The sequence below is a fragment of the Penicillium daleae genome, assembly GCF_028827525.1.
Source record: "Penicillium daleae strain IBT 16125 chromosome Unknown utg000008l_segment0_segment0, whole genome shotgun sequence".
Lineage (NCBI taxonomy): Eukaryota > Fungi > Ascomycota > Eurotiomycetes > Eurotiales > Aspergillaceae > Penicillium > Penicillium daleae.
This window is the reverse complement of record NW_026623156.1, coordinates 5,144,806-5,164,707: the sequence shown is the minus strand read 5'-3', so window position 1 is coordinate 5,164,707 and position 19,902 is coordinate 5,144,806. Positions and strand designations below refer to the sequence as shown.

The following is a 19,902-nucleotide window of genomic DNA, read 5'->3' as shown; positions in this document are numbered from 1 at the left end:
GGAAAGACAAATACAAGTGGGAAAGGAGGCGTAGAGAGCGGAAAGGAATCAAACAAAACGCCGAACAATTCCAGAGTCGAGAGGATAGGTTGCAAGCAAAAAATGCGCCCCCACAGAAAAAAGAAAGCAGGACACGGCTGGAGAGACGCCGAGGAAACCCAAGAACTCCAGATAATGATACAAGGGGATGTTGGAGCGGGAGGCACAAAGTAGGGGGTGGCAGGATAGGGAAGGAAGGGGATCCACATCTTCCCTGGCGTGAGAAAATCCGGGGCAGAATAGGCAAAGAGACCAAAGGGACACGAAAGGAAGGGAAGGAATCCTCCCGGATTGTAGCAAGCAAGCAGGCCAGTTGGCAATGGGTAACTGGGCAACCTCCCCTAGCCAGAAGGAAAGGACGGGGGGCCCAGACCACCGCCTGGAGTGCTGGTCAGGGGGGAAGAGATGATCGCGGGTAAAGCGGTACGTCGAGATGGGCATAGCGGCATAGCGAGCATAGCGGTGACGAGAGGCACGGCTGGCGCCCACTCATCCCTTCTTCTCGGATGCTTTGGACACTAAACCGTCCCAGTAGTGTTCAAAGCAAACCGACCCAAGGAAAAAAGGGGGAAAGTTGTCCGGGACCGAGGGACTCTGGTTGATTCGCCATTTGGCAGTAAAAATGCAGTTCCACCGCTATGCTGGCTAGTCAGTGGCTCGTTTACGAATCCCAGCTGTCCGCTGCCATACTTCATTTTTCCTCGCAGCTGTCATTTGAATGTTCAGTGCATGTCGTACGGCCGAGGAGAAGGTACACCGTAAAGCCGCGCGGATAAATCGAGGTAGACTGCGTTCAGGATCCTTCCCCAACCTGCTTGCTTGCCGTTTTTTTTTCTTTTGGATTCCCTTGGTGCTCTGCCTGTCAGATCCACATCACGCTACCACCCCCAGGATTGGGGCCGCCAGAATGTTACTTCCAGCGCTGTTTGTCCCAGTCCGACGGCCTGGTCTCATCGTAGATTTGGCCGCCTTTATTATGGATGATAACGGGTGGTTTGCGGACGGGATTGGCAGCTGACCGGGGTAGGTGTCTGCATTAGCTGGGCTGAATCTAGAGATCGAGTGGACTGGGGCTGCAAGGATAAATTGGTGCTGGATCGACATACCTCGGACTTCTGTGGCAATGACCTGGTCACTGGTACTACTATCGCCGCTGGCCAGGGTAGAATTGGAGTCGTTGGTGACTTTGTGTGGCATGGTGGTGGAGATGGATTGGGAAAGAGTAGCAGCAGGAAGCGCCAAGAGGAATTGAACGAGAGGAGCTGGGGAGTTGACAATTGACGAGGTCGGCCGCGAGATTGGATGGGCGTATGGGCTGATGCAGTCTCGAAGGGCAGGCAGTGTTGAACTGTGCGCTAGCGAGATCTATAAAGATGAGATGTAGAAACGAAGTCAAAGGACAACGAGGTGTAGGAAGAGAAATTAGATAGAGTATAGATGAATAGAGGTTAAGATAGTACAAGTATAGTGAAGCCTGAAAAGAAGAGACACAGCAGCAGGGCTTCTTTTTGTATACCCCAGGCCATTCCCAATTGAGCACTGCATCTGATCTACAACTCCGGGGAACCGTGAACCGCATCGTCGCCAGGGAGCTCTGCGGCGTTCGAAAAGGGAATGGGAATGGATCAGCCCCCTGACGTATCAAGAGTATTCGATGGGTAATGACGGTAACGAGCGTACGTGGACGAGTATCTGGTGCCTGGTAATACCGGCAGAGTTGCCGATTGATTGGCCATAATGCCAGGTCCAAAGCAGGGCAGCCAGTCCGAAGCGATGTAACAATACGAAGTGGGCTCGTCGTACGCAGTGGGCCCAATAATGATGAGTCAGCCATTCCTTCCCAAGAATAGCAGTGGGCGAGCTGCTACCAAGCTGCTGCCGCTTTGCTGCTTTGGTCACTTTGGTTGCTGTTTGGCTGGCTGCTGGTGCAAATTAGCTGCCAATGGTTCTGCCCATCGAGCCTGGCCTCGCGAGCAGGAGGATCATTCCTCAGCCTCACCGCTGCCCCGTGTCACCAATCATTAAGTTCCTCGCTCTTCTGACCAGGGATGCCTGCCTGGCGTAAACGGCACCAAAAGTGATGTCAATAATCATGATCCAGGGGCCCAGGGGGGGAAGCTTCACCGACTGACGCCCTCTGACCCTCCACACGCCCGGTCCACTCTGGTCCAGATGTTCTCTGTCCTGGCTCCGAGGCCATTCAGGGCCCCAGTTACGGGTGATCATTGCGATTAGAGCGCGAATTCGCGCCAATCGCAGCCGCCCTCGACCCGGAAGATCGCCGATCGTTTAGTTCCGTGCTTTCGGATTTCTCTAAGACACAGGCGTTTGGCGAAAGGGAAAAAGTTGGGTGGTACGAGGTCATATGACTCCTGCAAAGCGAGGACTTGTTGCTGGGTTGCTTTTTTATTCGTTTCCTAACTATATCGGTGGCCGTGCATTCAGAGCGCATAGCGCCAGGAGAGTCCAGGCGATGTACGTCACTCCCCCAGACCGAAATCCCCCTGCGGAGTCGAAGCTCCTGTGAAGTCATTGGGCCATGGAGCCATTGAGCTCTTGCGTGAGCTCATCATCTGTTGGTGGATGAAGCAATTGCAATCCCCTTTCATTCCAATTCCCTCTCCAAGGCCCCACCCAGGCAAATAACACTCATTCCTTCAGTCAACGAGCAGCCAGACAGGCCGCAATGAGGCTGCGAGACGTGTATCATATCCTTCACAGATCACTTCCAGAATTCTAGACCTGCTTCCGCTTTCTCGTTCTCTCAATGCCTCTGATCGCCACTGCTGCCGCTTCTTTCCCGCTTCATCCGTTCCTCCCATCCATTCATACTGCGCCGAATGCCCAGCGTCCGGCGCCCTGTCGCTGCTGGGGCTTGTTGGCGGACCTTGTCCATCGTAGTGGTGTAAAACGTCACAGACCGGACGCCGCCGGTGGATCTCTCCTGTTTCACTCCGCTTGTCCCGGCCCCGGCCCCTACGTCTACCATGCTGCTGCCACTCCCTTGCGGTGGTTGCGATGTCAGCATCCGGGTAGGTTTCATGGCGTCAGGCCGGGAGGGAGCCGCCATCCACGTGTAATTGCTGGGCTCAGCAGGCTCAAGGACCGGCCGGGACGGATGAAGGGGTCGTGGCTGGAGACGATGGGAAGAGAGCGAGGGTGGCACTATAGTGGCGCCTGGCCGAGAGTTGATCTGGGGTGTCAGGTGGTTTCTCGGGCCCGACTGAGTTGGCGGACGGATGGCTGGGGCGGATTCTGACTTTTGGGCGGAGGACGCTGGTCCGCCAAAGAAATTTGAGATGCTGGCTTGGGTTAGGCCATCTTTATGGCCGACGTTGCTAGGCGCCCTTGATTTACCTGTCGGGCCGGCCGTGCCTGAGGATGTTGTGCACGGTGTCATTGTATCTTGGTCGATAGCTGGGTTCACCGCGATGTAGTTTCGAGCGGACGTAAAGCCTGCTGAAGACATTGTCGTAGCAACTGTGAAATTGGACGAATTTCCAGTGCTATAACTCCCCACTGTCATGTAAGTTGTAGATGATGGCCCATTGGTGTCCGGCCGTCTTCGTTTTGGATATGGTTCTTGAATTGGATCACGGGGGCCTTGCTTGCCATTCCATTCATCGTTGTCGTTGCGTACTTCTTCGCCTTCACTGGTCCACTTGTCATCCAATAGAGATGGTAGAGATGCAAGGTCTTTACACAGGTCCTCAGGCGACGGCCGTGACCGGTGAAGAATATCAGCCATCCCATACACGACCTTCTCGTGGAATTGAGGACCTTTCGGTCGAAAGCGTGTCTTGACCAGCTTGGGTGGAAGGAACGGCGTTAACGTCGTAGACCCATCTTCTCCTTCGCCTATTCTAGGCTGTTTCACTGGGAGACTCAAGTACAGAAGTGCTTGTGCTCGAGTCATTGCAACGTACAAGAGACGTCTCTCTTCATCGACCACTTCAGCTCGTGAGTGTGGAATACTTCCATTGTAAACGGCGGGAATGAACACAACGGGCCATTCCAAGCCTTTGGCGGCATGAATCGTCGATATTGTCACACTCCCCGAGCCTTCCTCGCCCTCGTCCTGTGTCTGCGCCTCGGTGGCCAAGGCAACATTGGCCAAAAACCGGGACAGAGCCTCTTCCCCCGGATGTGATTGCTGCTGATCAACACCTTCGATCTTGGGTAAGTCTTCTTCGAGAATTGCCTCATTCTCGGAGGCTGCAGCGTCGGTAGCTTGACCCATCAGTTCTTTAACATTTGCCCAGCGACCGTCTTCGTCCAGCGGGTAGGTCTTGAGCAGATACTCTTGAAACGACAGACAGTCGGTGATGTACTCTAGAAGAACACAAGGGGCGGATGCATCTTGACAATCCTGCAGTTTTTGTTTGGATGCTTCGATCAGTTTTACTAATGAGCAAAGCCCTAGCTCCGCCGCTTTCTGTAACTTTTTCTCAGTTGATCGGCGGCCCTGTATCACGTCTTTGATGAATGTCCATAGAGTGACCTGAGCCTTCTCTGCACCGCTAGTCAATTGTTTGATAGTCTCGTCACCAATTCGTCGCGGGGGAACATTGATGATACCAAGCAAGGCGTCTGAATGGTCTGTGTGGCAAACAACTCGGAGATAGTTCAGAAGAGTTTTCACCTCGGTACGATCGAAGAACTTCCGCCCTCCTACCATCTTGTATGGAATTCCTGCTCGGCCAAACGCTGTCTCGATGCGGGTCGATAGCGAAGCGGACCGAAGAAGAACCGCAAAATCGGACATCCGCAGCAGGCCACCCGTCATGGCCACACTTCGTTTGATTTCAAGGACCATCCAAAGCGCTTCTGCATTGGGATTGGGCAGTTTTCTCAGCACAGGAAGGGTTCCAAACGTATGTGTCGCCTCGAGTTTCTTCGCTGGTCGTGTCGTGTCTTGTTCGATGACGTCTTGTGCAGAGTTCAAGATTGACCCCGAAGAGCGATAGTTAGATTCCAACAGGACTACTGATGTGTTCGAATATCGTTTTTGCATCCGCCTGAGGTTCTGGATTTCAGCAGACCGAAACCCGTAGATGCTTTGATCGGGGTCACCGACAATAGTGATGCGTCGATTCTTGGCGGCGAACAGGTTCATCAGATCGTATTGGATGATATTGGTATCTTGGAACTCGTCCACAAGGACTGTTTGCACATTCGAAACACACTCTGGGTGTTCTCTGAGGAGATCGCCGCAGCGCAGAAGCAGGTCGTCATAGTCAAGAAGATTCGCCGCTGCAAGCGCTTCATCGTATGCGCGATAGATTTCCACAAGCTCCAGCTCCTCTGCTTTCACCCGCTCAGCCAGATCGTTCGGAGAAAGCCCTTGGGCCTTGTGTTTGGAGATTCGCCCTTGTGCTGCTCTCATATCCATGCTGGAATTCAGACGCTTGATTATTCTCTGACCAAAGATTAGTGGATATGTACCTCTCAAGAAATTTACCCATATCAAACTCACCCGAAGAATTGCCCTTGTGTCATCGGAATCCGCAATCCCAAATCCTTTGCGCAGCCCAATCAAATATCCATACTTCACCAGATATCGCCGACAAATTGAATGAAAAGTACCTAAAATCAACCGCGACTGTAATTTCTCACCGATAAGCTTGCTGAGTCGCTCACGCATCTCCCGACTCGCTTTGATCGTGAACGTGCAGCAGATGACATCTTGTGGTTGATAGCCATGGTGAGAAAGCAGGTACGCGACGCGTGCAGTCAACGTTTTGGTTTTGCCTGAGCCCGGAGGCGCAAGAACCTGGAGGATCGGGGCAGAGGAGGTAACTGCCTCGCGTTGGGCGTGATTTAGACCATCGAGGATGGGATCCATGACATGTCGTGTGTTTTGGGGGATCAAAACCTCGAATGGGACTGACCAGTCGGGACTTGTGGATGGATCGCCCAAAGCGGCAGGTGAGACGCGCTGCGAACGCGGTGTCATGTGACATTGCCTGCGAGGGCCCAGAAAAGATGCCTGGTGGGCAAATAGGGTCATAGGGTTATCCACAAGGGATATATAGCCCAAAATATGGTGATTTGAATTTTGAGTGGTATAACAATATTATCATAAAGTGATTGGCTGGGGAAGGGGACTGTAGCTGGTCCCGAGTAGTGGGGTTGAGGCATGTATACACCTAGCCGTAGGCATGGTTTGAGCCAGCAAGCGTATGGAAGTTGCAAGAACTGGAACCGCTCTAATCGCGTGTCACAAGCTCGAGACTAATTTCCGTTGGCTAGAAGTTTGGAGTGCTTCTAAAATTTCTAGGAGAAGGAAACAAACGACGATGACCAGTATAAGCAAAGTTTAGATGTACTGTGCTTTTGTTGGCTCTGACCACCAAAGTCGATGTAATGTCATAGCTATTGACAGAAGTTTGACATCCAACGTCATTAACTAAAGAAGAGACAGGACTATACTACTCCTGCCGTACAGCATGGTAGTGAGAGGATGGTCCAATGGCTCCTGGAAAAAGATCCGACTCTGGACGATGTAACAACTATCGGGGAAACAGCTCTGCTTGAAGCGGTCCGGGAGCACCGAAAGACCACTGGCAGCCTACTTTTGAACGGGGGCGCCAAACTTGATGTGGAGTTGAAGGAAGGCCAGGGAAGACACGGCAAACCGCTTTGCACTTGGCCATCATTGATACCGACATGGAAATGGCCGAATTGCTCTTAAAGTATGCGCCCAATGTCTATCATCGGAGTAGGATAGGCTGCAGTCCGCTCGCCGAAGCTGCTTGCCTTGGCCGAGACGGTCTGGTCAAGCTACCACTGGATCATGGCGCTGATGCAAACAGGCCTTGGCTCACAGCCTTTGCCTAAATCCCCCTCTGATAAAAGACACTATGACATTGTGCAGGCTGTTATCGAGCGAGCGGCGAATCTCGAAAAGAACAATTCTTTTAAAAAGATCCCTTTCACATCGCTTGTGCCGCAGGGCATCAGTTGACTGTGAAGCTTTTATTGGAGGTGGGGGCTAAACCTGATGGCTCCGACAAACTTGGAAGAACGCCGCTGTTCGCTGCTGTGTGCGCCGAGCGTAAAGATATTGTTCATTTCCTGTTGTGCGATGCCACCGTCGATGCTTGCCAAATGGATATCTGGGGTAATACCGCCGCCACCGGGTCTCAAAAACCACAGTGTTCTAAAATAAGTCGCCTTTTTCTTTATGTGATTTGCCAGGTCTTCATTGCAGAGTTTGTCTTCAACGTATAGAGAATCTAGAGGACTTGAAGTGTCAGGGTTTTATCATGTGTATTTTCTGTCTGCCTATGTTGAAGGAAAGCTGTCTGACATGTGAACATGGGCTGGATAATAAACCATCTGGTTGTACAGTCATGTACAGAAGAGTGCGGTTGAGACGGATTGCATTATTGTATATGTGAGTGAGTATCGGGTCTGTTAGGCAGGACATAATATCCGTATCTCTTTGATCAGTGATCCCAGTCTCAATCCTTTCTATTACTCGTGCTAGGTGCTCGTTTTGAACTCCGCGGCATCGCTTCTCTTGTTCCTCGTATCTTGACTATAACAGTAGCCACTAGTGGCAAGGCAACCCATTGGGCTTCGTAAGCACCTTTTCATGCTAAATTAACACGAATGGCCTATCGCTTCGGAGAACCAAAGAGCCTAACTCCCGACTTTAGGGAGTTGATTTGCCAGGCATGCGGCCCGATATCGGACACCGAGAGAACACGGACCTTATATGCAATTTTGATGGCCAGGAAATCAAGGAACGGAAATTGAATAGGCAGAAAACCGATTCTTTCAACTTGGAGTCCTCGTTCTCGTAAAGAATGTAGGGTTTGTGGGGATCAAAATCAACATACCTGAGTGAAGCGCCCAGATTGGCAGCTGACAAGTCTGCGGAAAGACATCCGGAAAGTTGATTTGGATGATACTTGTATCGTACGTATGGAATGTGACTTGAGGCGCAGATAGCGGTTAACTATTGCGAATTATTGTAAGTTAAGGCCTCTGTCGGTGTCCGCTTTCGCTCGTCGACGCCGGCGAAACTCGTCGTCACCACACTATATGACTCAACATCGGGACACATTGCCCCATGTCCATGATGGTCGAGGCATGGACGCACGCTACTGACAGGCGAAGCGCGAGCCGAGAGTTACAGTAGCAGTCCAAAAATCCGAATCTAACGTCCAAGGAGGAGGTCCAGCTCAATACGCATCGACTGCCTCTCTTTCCCAAGATCTTTCTAAATGTCTTTCCATACATCTTTCTAGATGGCTTTGGAAATACATATCTGTCCATTTACTTTCCTAGTATGGCTGCCGGGATGATTTAGAAATTTCTTCGAGGGTTCAAATTATGGAATCCCTCTGTACTTATACATGATACACTCCGAATACGCGCCTGAATTTCCCGAAATGATCCGCTTCGACAGTGTCACAATCCCGCATGGATGGATCGAGAACGAGTTCGACCTGTAGGCAACCACAGACAGTTACCGAGACAGCGGATCTGCTGCCTAAAAAGGTCACTAGAACGAAGCGAGCCACGGGTCCAGATATACCTTGTAGCTATGTTTGAGAACAATGGATGTATATTCATGTAGATTGAAATTCAGCTCGCTCAGCGTATGTCAAAAGAAATATGTGTGACTGCCATGCAAGAAAAACGAGCAAAAAAAGACAAGGCTAAGTCGTATCAGGGTATGTACAATACAATTTAATATGCAAAACACTGTCATCCAGCACCCCTAGGTATCACACAAAGCACCCCGCAAATGTCCCCAATTGAAAAACTCTCAAAAGAGGTCCCATTTTCCCAGGAACACAATCATGGGTATCAATCTGAGCTGAAGATACCCAAGGGAATGTTCATGGACACTTCGTAGTTAGGCACGTTGACAATCTCGGTGATGTGCAAGTCCCCAGCAACACTGGCCAGGATATACGCCTCGCTCTCGGTAAGGCCCTTTGTGTGAACGAGCCATTGGATGAGGTTGCGAGTGGCGCTCTTCGCGGCCTCGAACAGGTCTGGAGAGACACCGAGAGCACCGTAGGTTCCGAGGTCAGGAAGTGGGTTGGGTATTTGAGCTCGAGGGGGGGTCTGATACTGAGGAGCGGTGATCCAGGGCTGGTTCTTGATGAGCTCGAATCGGAGGGTTGCTTTGATGGGGGTTTCAATGGCGGTGCCGCAGACTTCGCCCTGGCCCTGGGCGGCGTGGCCGTCACCACAGCTGAAGAGGGCACCGGCAGCCTGAACGGGGAGGTAGACGGTCGAGCCGACGCTGAGCTCGCGGCAGTCCATGTTACCACCGGCGTGAGTGGGAGGCACGGTGGAGAGTTCGTCGTCGGTGGCCGGTGCAAGACCCATGCAGCCTAGGAATGGTCGGAGTGGGATACGCATGTCCTTGAATTGAGCGTAGCCATTCTCACGGTCAAGGGACCAAATCTTGATCTCGGGTTCTGGGAAATCTTCTGCCAACAGGCCGAAGCCGGGGATAATGGCGGACCAGCCCCAGTCTGCGACTTCGAGGGCCAGGACCTCGACTTTGAGGACGTCCCCAGGCTCTGCATCTTGCACATAGATAGGACCGAAGACTGGATTGGCGATGCCGAGATCCAGTTTCTTGATCGCCGAGGCGTCCGAAGTGGTGTTGAGCTGACCGTTGCTGCTATCGATGGCATCAAACGTGACCGTCTGACCGGAGGAGACGGTCACTTTGGGCGCGATCTTTCGAGACCATTTCACATGGCCGCAGTCTCGTCCTACATGGAAGTTGTTCCAACTTGCTGGTGCCATGTTGGGCGTGGTCGATTTAGTGTGAGTCAGTGTAGCAGTCATTGGGAGGTGGCGGCAACCCGCAATGTCGATGGTTATCGAACGGTGAAGCGATATCGGACTGGACTAGAGGAGAAAAAAAGCGACCGAAGGGCGTATTTAAAGAAAATGGAACGAGCGTAGGGAACCGGAGGCCCGATCCAGGTACCACAAGACGAGATCCTCTTCAAGGGTGACCGTTAGGGAAGGTGGATAGAGTCGGATCTCACAGCCTGAAATGCTTGTTCTTGGAGGGAGCTCCACCCTGGGAGCCGAATTCGTCGCCTGCCTAAAAGGGTTTGACAGGGTTCCAGGGGACTGGGCCATCAAGGCCACTTCGTTGGAGCCTCCGGGGTTCATCCAGCCGGTAGCCTCCCAAGGAAATGCAAATGCAGAGACGCTCTGCAGGCGCTGGTTGGGCGGATGGAAAGGGCGGTCCACCCTGACGGAGCGACGCGATCTTCTTATCCGCCTGCTACATTGGTTCCGATACTGGCATCGTCATCACTGTCACCGTGGAGATAACCTTGTCGAGCGGGGTGCAAGAGAGAGTTCCCGACGAAGAAAGAGGGGCGAACCGGGCGGATTTTGTGGGTTGTGAACGGGATGCACTTCCTCAAGGCAGAACTTTTCCAAGTAGTATACACAAGTACCACTGTGTATCTGAATGTCTACAGCTGTCTAACAAGAAGAGTCACTGACTCAGAGCAGGTCAGATCGAACAGACGGAAATCCCGACGTCTAGCCGAGGAGGAAAGGTCTGAACGAATGAGAAAGGCAACCTTATAGGGTGCATCAGAGATCCAAGGTTATGATACGAAACGCAACGCCACCGGAGCAGTCCTTGAAAGGCAGGCCGTTTGGCCTTTTTGGGTCCCGCTCTGGTGGGGTTGGAACGCCAAGATTGGAAACCTACAACCCTCTTTTTTTTCCTTTTCTTTTATTATTTGCATTATTTGCATTAGTTGCATTAGTTGCATGGCCTAATCGATTCGGTTTAGTTACCTGGGTTTGTGTATTTGATAGACCCTCCATATACTACTCGTCTCCATCAAAAATCGGGCTCTGAGATAAAGTTACTCAAACTTAATCGTAGGCAAGAGAAAATTCAAAGTTGTTATGCATACTTGTCTTGTCGACTCTCTATTTTCCACAGTTACATCAGAAAATCCGTCCTAAAAATACTGGAAACGGCCCTCACAGTTGCACACAACCACCTTCTTTTTCGGGGCAAGGCAGACCCTTGCAGTGGGACTGGGTGGACTTGGCCGATATGCAAAACACCACGTAGTAGTGGGCCGATCGCCTCTCGGAGAGGCTGGATTTAGTCTATGCGGATGGAGGAGGCGCTTCAAGATGCGCTTCAGAAGTACTGTATACTACAACAAGTAGCTATACCACTTGTTAGCTCAACGGGCATCGCAATCCCAAGAAAAGCAATATGATACCCCATGTCAAGAGGCTGGAAAATACTTCAAGAAATATCGTCCAATAAGATTCCCTGCTTTTTAATACTCACCTTCTCTATTCTCCATCACCTTTGTCTAGCTATCTGATCATCGCCAGGTTCGTCCATAGTTCCCGCCTCTTACAGTTCCCAGTCGCATCATCACGGGTCCTATCCCCTGGCCCCTCCCAGAGTTTCTGCTCTTTCACTTCCCATTCAGCCGACATCACGAATGTTGTCCATCCAGCATCGCAACAACACACGAGGCATTGTCACTCTTGGGACGACTAGCAGTGCTACTGGTTATCTCCTGGGCAATATCGTTGGCGCGCATCCCCCGCATCGACAGTTTCATCACGTGCTGGATCAAGGCCGTATCGTCGATACGGTCGCTCACCCCGTCCGATACGATAACGAGCAAGTATCGTCGATTCGACTGCAGCGTGCGCACTGAGATGTAGGGATCGTTGGACAAGAAATCCCCACGAACTGGCGCCGATGACGACGAGGCGCGCCGTGCTTGAGTCGTTGGAATTTCATCCTCCACGGTGTTCACCGGGTTCTTGTACTGCAAGTCGCCCAGTGCCCGGGACATATTCAGGGATCCTGCTCCATCGGTTTTCCTCGTGAGTATCAAAGCTCTTCAGTCATAACTTTGTGCTTCACCGGGGCCGCCCACTACTGGTCCCCGCTCCCTCACGGGCTCTCGGGCCCTCTCCTTTTTGGGCTGGGCTAGCTAGGGCCTATCTGCAACTCACCGAGCCGAGTGATCCCGTTCCGTTTTTCCACCGTACCTCCAGCCTCTTTGATACGTGCTCGCTCGCTAGGCACTTCGGGCTTATGCGCTTCTGTGAGGCGACGCTATAGTTTGCCAGTCAGTCACTGTTCTGTTTTCCTCGGCTGTGTGACAAAGGCCCATACAACGTGATATGGATATTCGGTCTTGGGATCCCGTTCGGCCAAGATGACATGCGAGTCGCCCAGATTGGAGACTACCAGCTCTCCAGTCGTCAAATTGACCAAGCACACCGCCACTGTTGATCCAGATACGGCGGGCTCGACGGACTCGCGCATAAAATTGTCCAGTAGCACGCCATCTTCATCGGCCAGTGCGGCCTTCATTGCGGCTGCATAGTCGCCTTGTTGAAGCTCAGGTCGTTGGGCAAATACCTTATGCAGATTCTTACTGGCATGGTCTGCGACAAGTCCGGATCCACTGTCCGGGGATCAGCATGTTTCCATTCGGCTTTCGTTGAATGGAATTTCTTACTGTCCATCATATATCGCAAAGAACGCAAGATTGTCATCCGTCTTTGCGGGGAAGTGTTCCGGTAAGATTATCGTGTGTCTATCTTCCTGGAATTTTCTGCTTCCTTGAGCCTACACCTTATGGTAAGTCTAATAATTATCAGAGGAGCACGAGGGGGCTGCTACTTGACCTGCTCCAACATCGAAAAGAACAAGTGCGTCCGATGTAGACATGAGTGTATTGCGGAGCGTTTGGTCTCTCAGAGCTCTATGCGCGAGGACCATGTTGGAATATGATCGAGCACCTTTCGATTGCAGCTTCATTTGCCTAGTGGCGCATTTGCCCCAGGTGCTGATGGCGTGTGCTGGTGATTGCGGACTGACATCATTTGAGAACCCTTTCAAATGTTGTAGCTTATTATAATAAGCTAAAATGATTCATAGCTCTGCGGATTTTCAATATCTTCTTGAGTCCGTCTATTCTAGCTACTGAGAAACGTATCTCTAGGTACCAACATACACTCAAAGTGACATCTAGATTGGCAATGAAAGAAAATTACACCCTCTTCAAATATAATCCGATGAAGAATATTTTCAAACTAGGAATTCATCAAGATTTCCCGTGTATGAGAGTCAACAGCGTCTTAACTACATACGGCAGTTGTATCTAGATCTCGATTTCAAACCCGCACGGACCACCCGTCCATCGGGCGATTTTGCAAGTCGAGACACGATGATCGCTCTTACAACAGTCACTACTCCTGCCTCTTAAACAACGCAAATCCCTACGAAATGGGCTGGCCAGGTGTGGGGGCTCTCGCTGCAACCGCGGGATATTTCTTCTCTCGCAGTCAACCTAACGCTGACAGCAAGACCCCGGATTCAACCTCCTCCGCCCCGCCGGACTCCAGGTCCGAGCCGCCTGCACCTTCCACCGATGAACGTTCTCCGGAGAGACATGACGCAGGTGTCCCGACATCTCCGCCCCTAGACTATGAGGAGGGTAGCTCTCAAATTACCCCCAAGGCATCCGCATCAAGTCCGCCGCCACCGATCCTCGCCGTCCCTACGCTAAGTCTGAACGGTGACTCAGGTGACAACGATAACGCTACTGGCGTCGCAAGAGACTCATCAGGCCAGGCCAACGTGAACGGCTCGGGACAAAAGTCATCACTGACAACCTGCAACGATGCTCCCGCTCAGACTAGGGTGCAACCCCCGTCTCTCGCGGCGACTTCGTCGCGACAGCGGCCGACGCCCCCCAACACGACCAGCTCGCCTTCCCTAACAATGCCACCTCCCCCAATCCCACGCCCCCGACCAAATCCACAACCAAACAGAGCACCCCCAACCCTCCAACCGCCTCGATCAAGCGCTAGCTCCCTTCGCACACCCCCTCCGCCGCCGCAAGCCTCCGCGTCCCGCCCAGTGCCAGCAGCAGCGGCACCGGGCTCAGCAGCAGCACCCTCGCCCCAACCGCAGTCAAGAAACAACCATCCCGCAAAGTGATCCTCGAGCCAGGATACTCGCCCCTGGACTGGGCCGCGCGCGCCGCAAACCCAAACAACCAACTCCGCGGCGTGGGCCTACCCCCGGGTCTCCTGCGGGTGACGCCCTCAATGCTGAAGACGCAGCATGGGCGCAAGGGCCGGGATGCGTGGACGTCGTATCAGGGCAAGGTTTACAATATCTTGCCGTATGCGCCGTATCATCCCGGTGGGAAGGGGGAGTTGCTGCGGGGCGCGGGGAAGGACTCGGCGCAGTTGTTCGCGGAGATTCATCCGTGGGTGAATTGGGATGGGATTTTGGGGGAGTGTTTGGTTGGGATTTTGGTTTCAGAGAATGACGTTCAGGCGGAGAATGGATTGGATGCGATGGATTGAGATTTGATTGCAGGTAGGGTGCGAAGCAGGCAGGATCTAGCGGGCTTGGTATTCTTTTGGACTGCACTTGTGGACTTTTTGGGTCATGTGTGTATGGCGAGTGAGATGGATGGAGCCGGGGATTGTAAGATACATTTTACACATATACTAGACGCGAGATACCCCCCATTATAATAGATGCGCAGTCTTACTACGCGCAGCGAATGAAACAGAAAGATTGCAAATTGCATCATTCCAATGATTTGGGGGTATATCATTTGAGAATAAGTGACAGAAGCCGAGTTCTGGCCACATCAACACACATCATAACATAGAGTATATACTTCAACTTCACAGCTCATCCTTGTCAACGCCCTCGATAGCAACCAGCTCAGTCTCGAAGATCAGAGTCGCGCCACCGGGAATGGGGCCAACGCCACGGTCGCCGTAGCCGTACTCGGGGGGAATGGTCAGCGTGCGCTTCTCGCCGATGCACATGTCGAGGAGACCCTGGTCCCATCTACAGCAGGAAAGAAGAGTTAGCCAATTGCCCAAACAAGAAAAAGAAAAAGCAAAAGCCTCGAAACCACCAGCGGGGAGAAAAATGTAAATGAAAAAAGTGTATAGGCGATTCTTCGCGACACAAATATCCATATCCATTCCATCTTCCAATTCAAAAGAAGGGCCTTAACTCACCCCTTAATAACACGACCAGTTCCCAGCTTGAAGGTCAGCGGGACATTGCGCTTGAAGCTGGAGTCAAACTCGTTGCCATCAGACTGGAGAGTACCCCGGTAGTGCATGGAGACGTTATCGCCGTTCTGGGTCTTGCGCGTGCACTCGACCTTGTGGGTGACTTCGATGCCCAGCTCGGCGGCGCAGGCGAGCGAAGCAAGGGACAGGAAGAGGGTGGTGAGACGCATTGTGGTGGTTAAGTTTTTGGAGGATGAAGATGTTGCGCAGATAGAGGAGGAGGTGGAGGGAGTCTGTGGTATGAGATCAATTGAGTGAATGGAGGTGAGGATGGTGAGGGGGTTGGAATGGGAGGGGAGGGGAGAAGAAGAAGAAGGCAACGTGGTAAAAGGTGGAGTGCGGAGGCGAGAGCTTGGCTTGGGAGTTCCGCATTGGTGGGGCCTTTCAGTCCAGGTACATACTTTGATACTGCAGAATTGGCAGTGCAAGTAGAGGGAGGACGAAAATCGCGGTTTCTTTTGCAACGTGGCTTGTATTACCTATTCTATTTATCCTCTGAAATAACGGGAATATGAGAAAAGAAAGGATCTCTGGTTAAATTAGTGACTATTGATTGTCAGTCAGTCAACGCAGATCCCCCGAGTCTTTGCCTCCATCTTCAATTCCACCGCCGTCTCGAGGTTTAAGCTGCCTTTGCAGCGGTAGCCGAGACAAAATTCTCCGTATGGATCCCCTCGCCTGCATCAGCCTTCAGGTCATCCTCTCCCATAGATCCATCCCACCCATGCGACACAAGGTAAGCCCGGAACTTCTCGTCGCGCAGACGCAGATCCTCTCCAGTGAGATCCGGCACGAAGAACCAAGTGACCAGAATGCCGACTACACCACAGATCGCAGCAATGATAAAAGTCCACTTCTTCCCAAGATTGTTGGAAATTGGCTGAAACGCCTGCGTGCCAATAGCTGCCCCGGCTTTTCCAACCGCGGCTGAGAGGCCGTAGCATGTTCCACGCACGCCGGTGGCATAGGACTCCGAGGACATTAGACCCAACATATTTCCGGGACCAAAGTTGCCGGAGCTCTGCATCAGACCGTAGAAGATAATGAAGAGAGGAAGGATCTTGGTGATGCGATCAAAGGCGCATCCAATGATGAGGCCGAAAACGAGGTATCCGCTGAATCCGATCATCATGATGTTTTTACGACCAACACGGTCACAGAGGATAGCACCGAGAAAGACACCAGGGAGGGCAATTGCTCCAAGGAGGAGCTGCCATTCGCCTGTTTCACGGATTGTGCCGTTCTTGACCACAGACGAGATAATTGTGCCCGAGAAGACACCATTGGGGAAGGTGACGAAGTCTATAGATAGTACATCAATGACGAGTCCACTGGCAAAATCAGTATTCATGTATAGAGACATACCATAGAGGAACCAAGCACCGCATGTCCCAATCAATGTCTTCCAATAATACCGTATGACAAGCTTGTACGGAACATGTTGTTTGATCGCGCCACGACGGTAAAGTTTGGAGTTGAGCATGCGGATTCGGAAGTAGAAAACGGAGAGTGGCCAGATACATCCAATTCCGAAGCATACTCGCCACACAGTGCTGAGGTGCGACTGGTGACAAGCTGCGAGGACGATCAAGAAGATGGATACTGCGAACGGGCCGCCAAATGACAGGGGGAAGTTGGTGACCATAATGAAAGCTGGGCCTCGATGCTTCGGCATCAGGTCATTGGCGGCCTCGGAGGCAGATGTCGACGATGCGGGATACTCGCCACCAGTGCCTATAAGTACGGTTAGGCTTGAAGAATATTGGCGACAAAATGATTAATTAGTACAGCCGTACCAAAGCCAACAATTCCACGAGCTACGGTCATCATCCAGAACATGCCGTTAATGGTAACACCATGTGCGGCGGTGGCCAGGATGCCTCCGACGACGATCATCAGGGTGGTGAAAACAATAGCCATCTTTCGGCCAAAATAGTCGCAGGTCAGACTAGATTCGAAAAGTAAGTAATGCGCGACTGCTTGAGCTGGTTAAGCAGTGAGGAAGCTTACCCAACAACAACCTGGCCGATGATTTCACCCACAAGGAGTGCATTAGATACGCGAGTGCTAACAAGCGTGGTATACTCCTTGGGGTATTCACTCTTGAGCAGGACGTTGGTCATAGTCCTGTAGTGACGAGCGCATGAGCGGGGGATCATAGAAGAAGAGGAGAACCATTACTCACATGAGGTTGTTTTGGTATCCATCACTGATCAGAGCGAAGCCGCTTGCAAACTATATGATTCCCTCGTTGGCCCATTTATAAATACAAGTTCCTCGACAGCAATCTTCAAAGAGGAGAAACGGGTTCACTCACGATCGTAAACAGGTCTGAGAGACTCTGTCGCTTCGTCGAGACCTCGTGTGAGTGGTCATCCACAACATCAACCTTAGCGTGAACCTCAGCCTTGGAGACATCGCGCTCCTCGGGGGTGGCTGGCGCGTCTTCGATGGCCATTTCGCAGTCAAAAGGGGGCACTTCACTGGAAAAACTTTCTTACTCGAGAGGAAGTCTCACTTGAGAGGAAGCAAGATTTATGTATAGAGAGAGATAAGAAGAAGAAGTGCAGAACAACAAACTCTCCGTTGGGAAGGTGTACAGGAGAGGGAAGTAAGGGCGCACGGGACTCTGTGATGAACCAGCCCTACTCCCGCCCGACGGTACCAACGGATTTTAGTTCGGCGCCGCCATGGCGTTCCCCTAAAACTTGGCTTTCCTATAGTGTGTGTTTGAGCGTTCGAGGGAACTATATCGCCGATTTAGCTTCACATTCCAGTTTCAACTGCATGTCCATCACATGGTTGATGTAGGCGTAGTAATTGGCTTTGTGGGGTGAATGGGTCCATGATAAGTACCCACCGAGTAGTATAAGCTCCGAGTAGTGTAAGCTCGGTAGCTGCGAAGCTTTTTAGAGAAGGCGTGAGCATGTAAGCGCAATCTCATCTTTTGAGAAATTTGATTAGATCTCATTGGAAGCTAATTACATCGATTCGTGACATGAGTTCGAGGGGTCTCGACCCCAACAATAGAAGCAGAAGACAAAACGCCGGTGACCACCTCCCATAAATCAAAACTAACGCCGAATATGTGTGCGCCTGCGCTGGTAGAAACTAGACGCTAGAAACTAGACGCTGGAAGCCAGATTGCCCCGAGGGTATCAAATGCATGTACAGATGACCAGGGATAACTTCAGACAGAATAAGTCGAGAATCCCGCACTTTTTGGACTGGTAAAAATGAAACAGTGAAATGAAAGGAGATCATCAGAGATGAGCGACGAACAGGAAGAAAGGAGATTGTCATAAAGCTAGGCCCATTTGCCCAGCAAGGCCATCAGGGCAGCGCCCATGCACAGTAGGATGAAAGCAGCCAGTACCTCACGGATTGGAGCCTTGCGCATGGCATTACTGAACATAAACTCGTGCGCCATCAGCTCCACCAGCGCGGTGTAGATGAGAATCCCGGCGGAGATGGAGTCGAACACTCCGTTGACAATGAGCGTGGTCCGTCCCGTCGGGGGGTAGCTGTTTCGGACACTCAGCCCGATAGCAATGGCGATTGGGGTGGAAATTCCAAATGCCAATCCCAGGAAATAAGGCGTAAGCCGCTTAGATTTGGGCCAGGGGATAAGAGCCAGCCGGGAGCCTAGACCGAGGCCCTCAAAAGTCTGGTGGAAGACCAAAACAATGTACAGGGTGGTGAACTCAGCACCAGAGACAGCCAGCGTGAGACCAATGAAGACGGAATGGAAGATGATGCCGAACTCCAGGATGAAGATGGAGGTCAATTGGGCCGCATAATCCTCGCTCACTGCGGCATCTTTCTCCGAATCATCGGCATCGTGGTGCTCGCGGGAGTGGCCTAGGTGGTCTTCACCGGGCATGTGGTGACTCTTGCTGGGATTTAATTCTTCCACCATGGGCTCGGCTGTGTCGATGTGAGAGTGGACGTGTCCTTCCTCGTCGTGAGAGTGACCGTGGCCAGAGCCAAAGTGGGAGAATCGCATGACCATCAGCTCGACAAAGAATAGAACGACAATGGTCATCAGGATGATACCCTCAACCCAACTGTATTCAGTGATGGGACCAGTCAAGCAAGAGTTGGTGAGGGCTTCCTCCGCTGGAGCAAGAAGGTGGATAAAAGCAGTTGCGATAATGACACCTGAGCCAAAGTACTTTGCGATGAAGAATGCCCATCCGGGCACACCTCCACCTTTCCCACCAAACTGTCGAGCAAAGACAGGGAAGATAGCACCGAACATGGATCCAACCATAATGACGAAGATGGAGGAGATGCGCAGGCCCAAGCGGCCATCAAACTCATTACCAGACGCACAAGGGTCGGCGGCGCGCTTCAGGAGCGCATTCACAGAGTCTACCTCCATGGTGAACGTAAGTAACGATGTGTTTGCGTATCAAAGACTCGAAGAGGGAAGTGATGCAGTAGTGGATAGACCGATCTGAGGATTCACAGCAGTTGTAGTTCGATTGCAACTACAACTGCTGGGCGGCAAAAGGGTCAAATCAAGACGAGTGAGTCGGAAACACTTGTGGTGAATAGGAGAGGCGAGAAGATTATCTGGACAAGTTGACCGTGGAGGGGTTTTCCAAGACAGGCTGTCAATCTTGTGTGGGTGGTTCACAGTAATGGCCGACACCCCCAAGGTCCTCGAGTATTGGCGAGACGGTCCAATGGCTGGCAGAGAGTCAACCAGGTTGGCCTGTCAAGATCAAACCCTAACGCAGCGCTACT

General features: G+C 51.8%; 8 protein-coding genes across 8 annotated transcripts; 1 reads left to right on the top strand and 7 right to left on the bottom strand.

Annotated features, from left to right (window-relative positions):
- Nucleotides 1–949: 949 nt before the first annotated feature.
- On the bottom strand, nucleotides 950–1,236 carry N7458_010360 (uncharacterized protein; the record flags this gene model as incomplete). Its single annotated transcript, XM_056913742.1, has 2 exons — nucleotides 950–1,053; nucleotides 1,146–1,236. 2 exons carry the CDS (start codon nucleotides 1,234–1,236, stop codon nucleotides 950–952), a joined length of 195 nt encoding a protein of 64 aa, XP_056762591.1.
- Nucleotides 1,237–2,803: 1,567 nt separating this feature from the next.
- On the bottom strand, nucleotides 2,804–5,995 carry N7458_010359 (ATP-dependent helicase; the record flags this gene model as incomplete). The annotated part of the gene is made up of 2 exons (XM_056913741.1): nucleotides 2,804–5,458; nucleotides 5,516–5,995. The coding sequence occupies 2 exons, from the start codon at nucleotides 5,993–5,995 to the stop codon at nucleotides 2,804–2,806; spliced, it is 3,135 nt and encodes a 1,044-aa protein (XP_056762590.1).
- A 2,867-nt stretch (nucleotides 5,996–8,862) lies between these two features.
- N7458_010358 (acetamidase/formamidase family protein) lies at nucleotides 8,863–9,822 on the bottom strand (the record flags this gene model as incomplete). The annotated part of the gene is made up of 1 exon (XM_056913740.1): nucleotides 8,863–9,822. One exon carries the CDS (start codon nucleotides 9,820–9,822, stop codon nucleotides 8,863–8,865), a length of 960 nt encoding a protein of 319 aa, XP_056762589.1.
- A 1,691-nt stretch (nucleotides 9,823–11,513) lies between these two features.
- N7458_010357 (PP2C family serine/threonine-protein phosphatase) lies at nucleotides 11,514–12,820 on the bottom strand (the record flags this gene model as incomplete). Its single annotated transcript, XM_056913739.1, has 5 exons — nucleotides 11,514–11,893; nucleotides 12,046–12,148; nucleotides 12,209–12,503; nucleotides 12,558–12,667; nucleotides 12,722–12,820. 5 exons carry the CDS (start codon nucleotides 12,818–12,820, stop codon nucleotides 11,514–11,516), a joined length of 987 nt encoding a protein of 328 aa, XP_056762588.1.
- Nucleotides 12,821–13,327: 507 nt separating this feature from the next.
- Nucleotides 13,328–14,418, top strand: N7458_010356 (cytochrome b5-like heme/steroid binding domain-containing protein; the record flags this gene model as incomplete). Its single annotated transcript, XM_056913738.1, has 2 exons — nucleotides 13,328–13,953; nucleotides 13,995–14,418. 2 exons carry the CDS (start codon nucleotides 13,328–13,330, stop codon nucleotides 14,416–14,418), a joined length of 1,050 nt encoding a protein of 349 aa, XP_056762587.1.
- A 330-nt stretch (nucleotides 14,419–14,748) lies between these two features.
- On the bottom strand, nucleotides 14,749–15,320 carry fkbp3 (peptidylprolyl isomerase family protein FPR2; the record flags this gene model as incomplete). Its single annotated transcript, XM_056913737.1, has 2 exons — nucleotides 14,749–14,917; nucleotides 15,094–15,320. 2 exons carry the CDS (start codon nucleotides 15,318–15,320, stop codon nucleotides 14,749–14,751), a joined length of 396 nt encoding a protein of 131 aa, XP_056762586.1.
- A 452-nt stretch (nucleotides 15,321–15,772) lies between these two features.
- N7458_010354 (Glycerophosphoinositol permease 1) lies at nucleotides 15,773–17,608 on the bottom strand (the record flags this gene model as incomplete). The annotated part of the gene is made up of 5 exons (XM_056913736.1): nucleotides 15,773–16,884; nucleotides 16,947–17,098; nucleotides 17,161–17,277; nucleotides 17,336–17,385; nucleotides 17,468–17,608. 5 exons carry the CDS (start codon nucleotides 17,606–17,608, stop codon nucleotides 15,773–15,775), a joined length of 1,572 nt encoding a protein of 523 aa, XP_056762585.1.
- An 849-nt stretch (nucleotides 17,609–18,457) lies between these two features.
- zrfB (low-affinity Zn(2+) transporter ZRT2) lies at nucleotides 18,458–19,534 on the bottom strand (the record flags this gene model as incomplete). Its single annotated transcript, XM_056913735.1, has 1 exon — nucleotides 18,458–19,534. The coding sequence occupies one exon, from the start codon at nucleotides 19,532–19,534 to the stop codon at nucleotides 18,458–18,460; it is 1,077 nt and encodes a 358-aa protein (XP_056762584.1).
- Nucleotides 19,535–19,902: the final 368 nt, after the last annotated feature.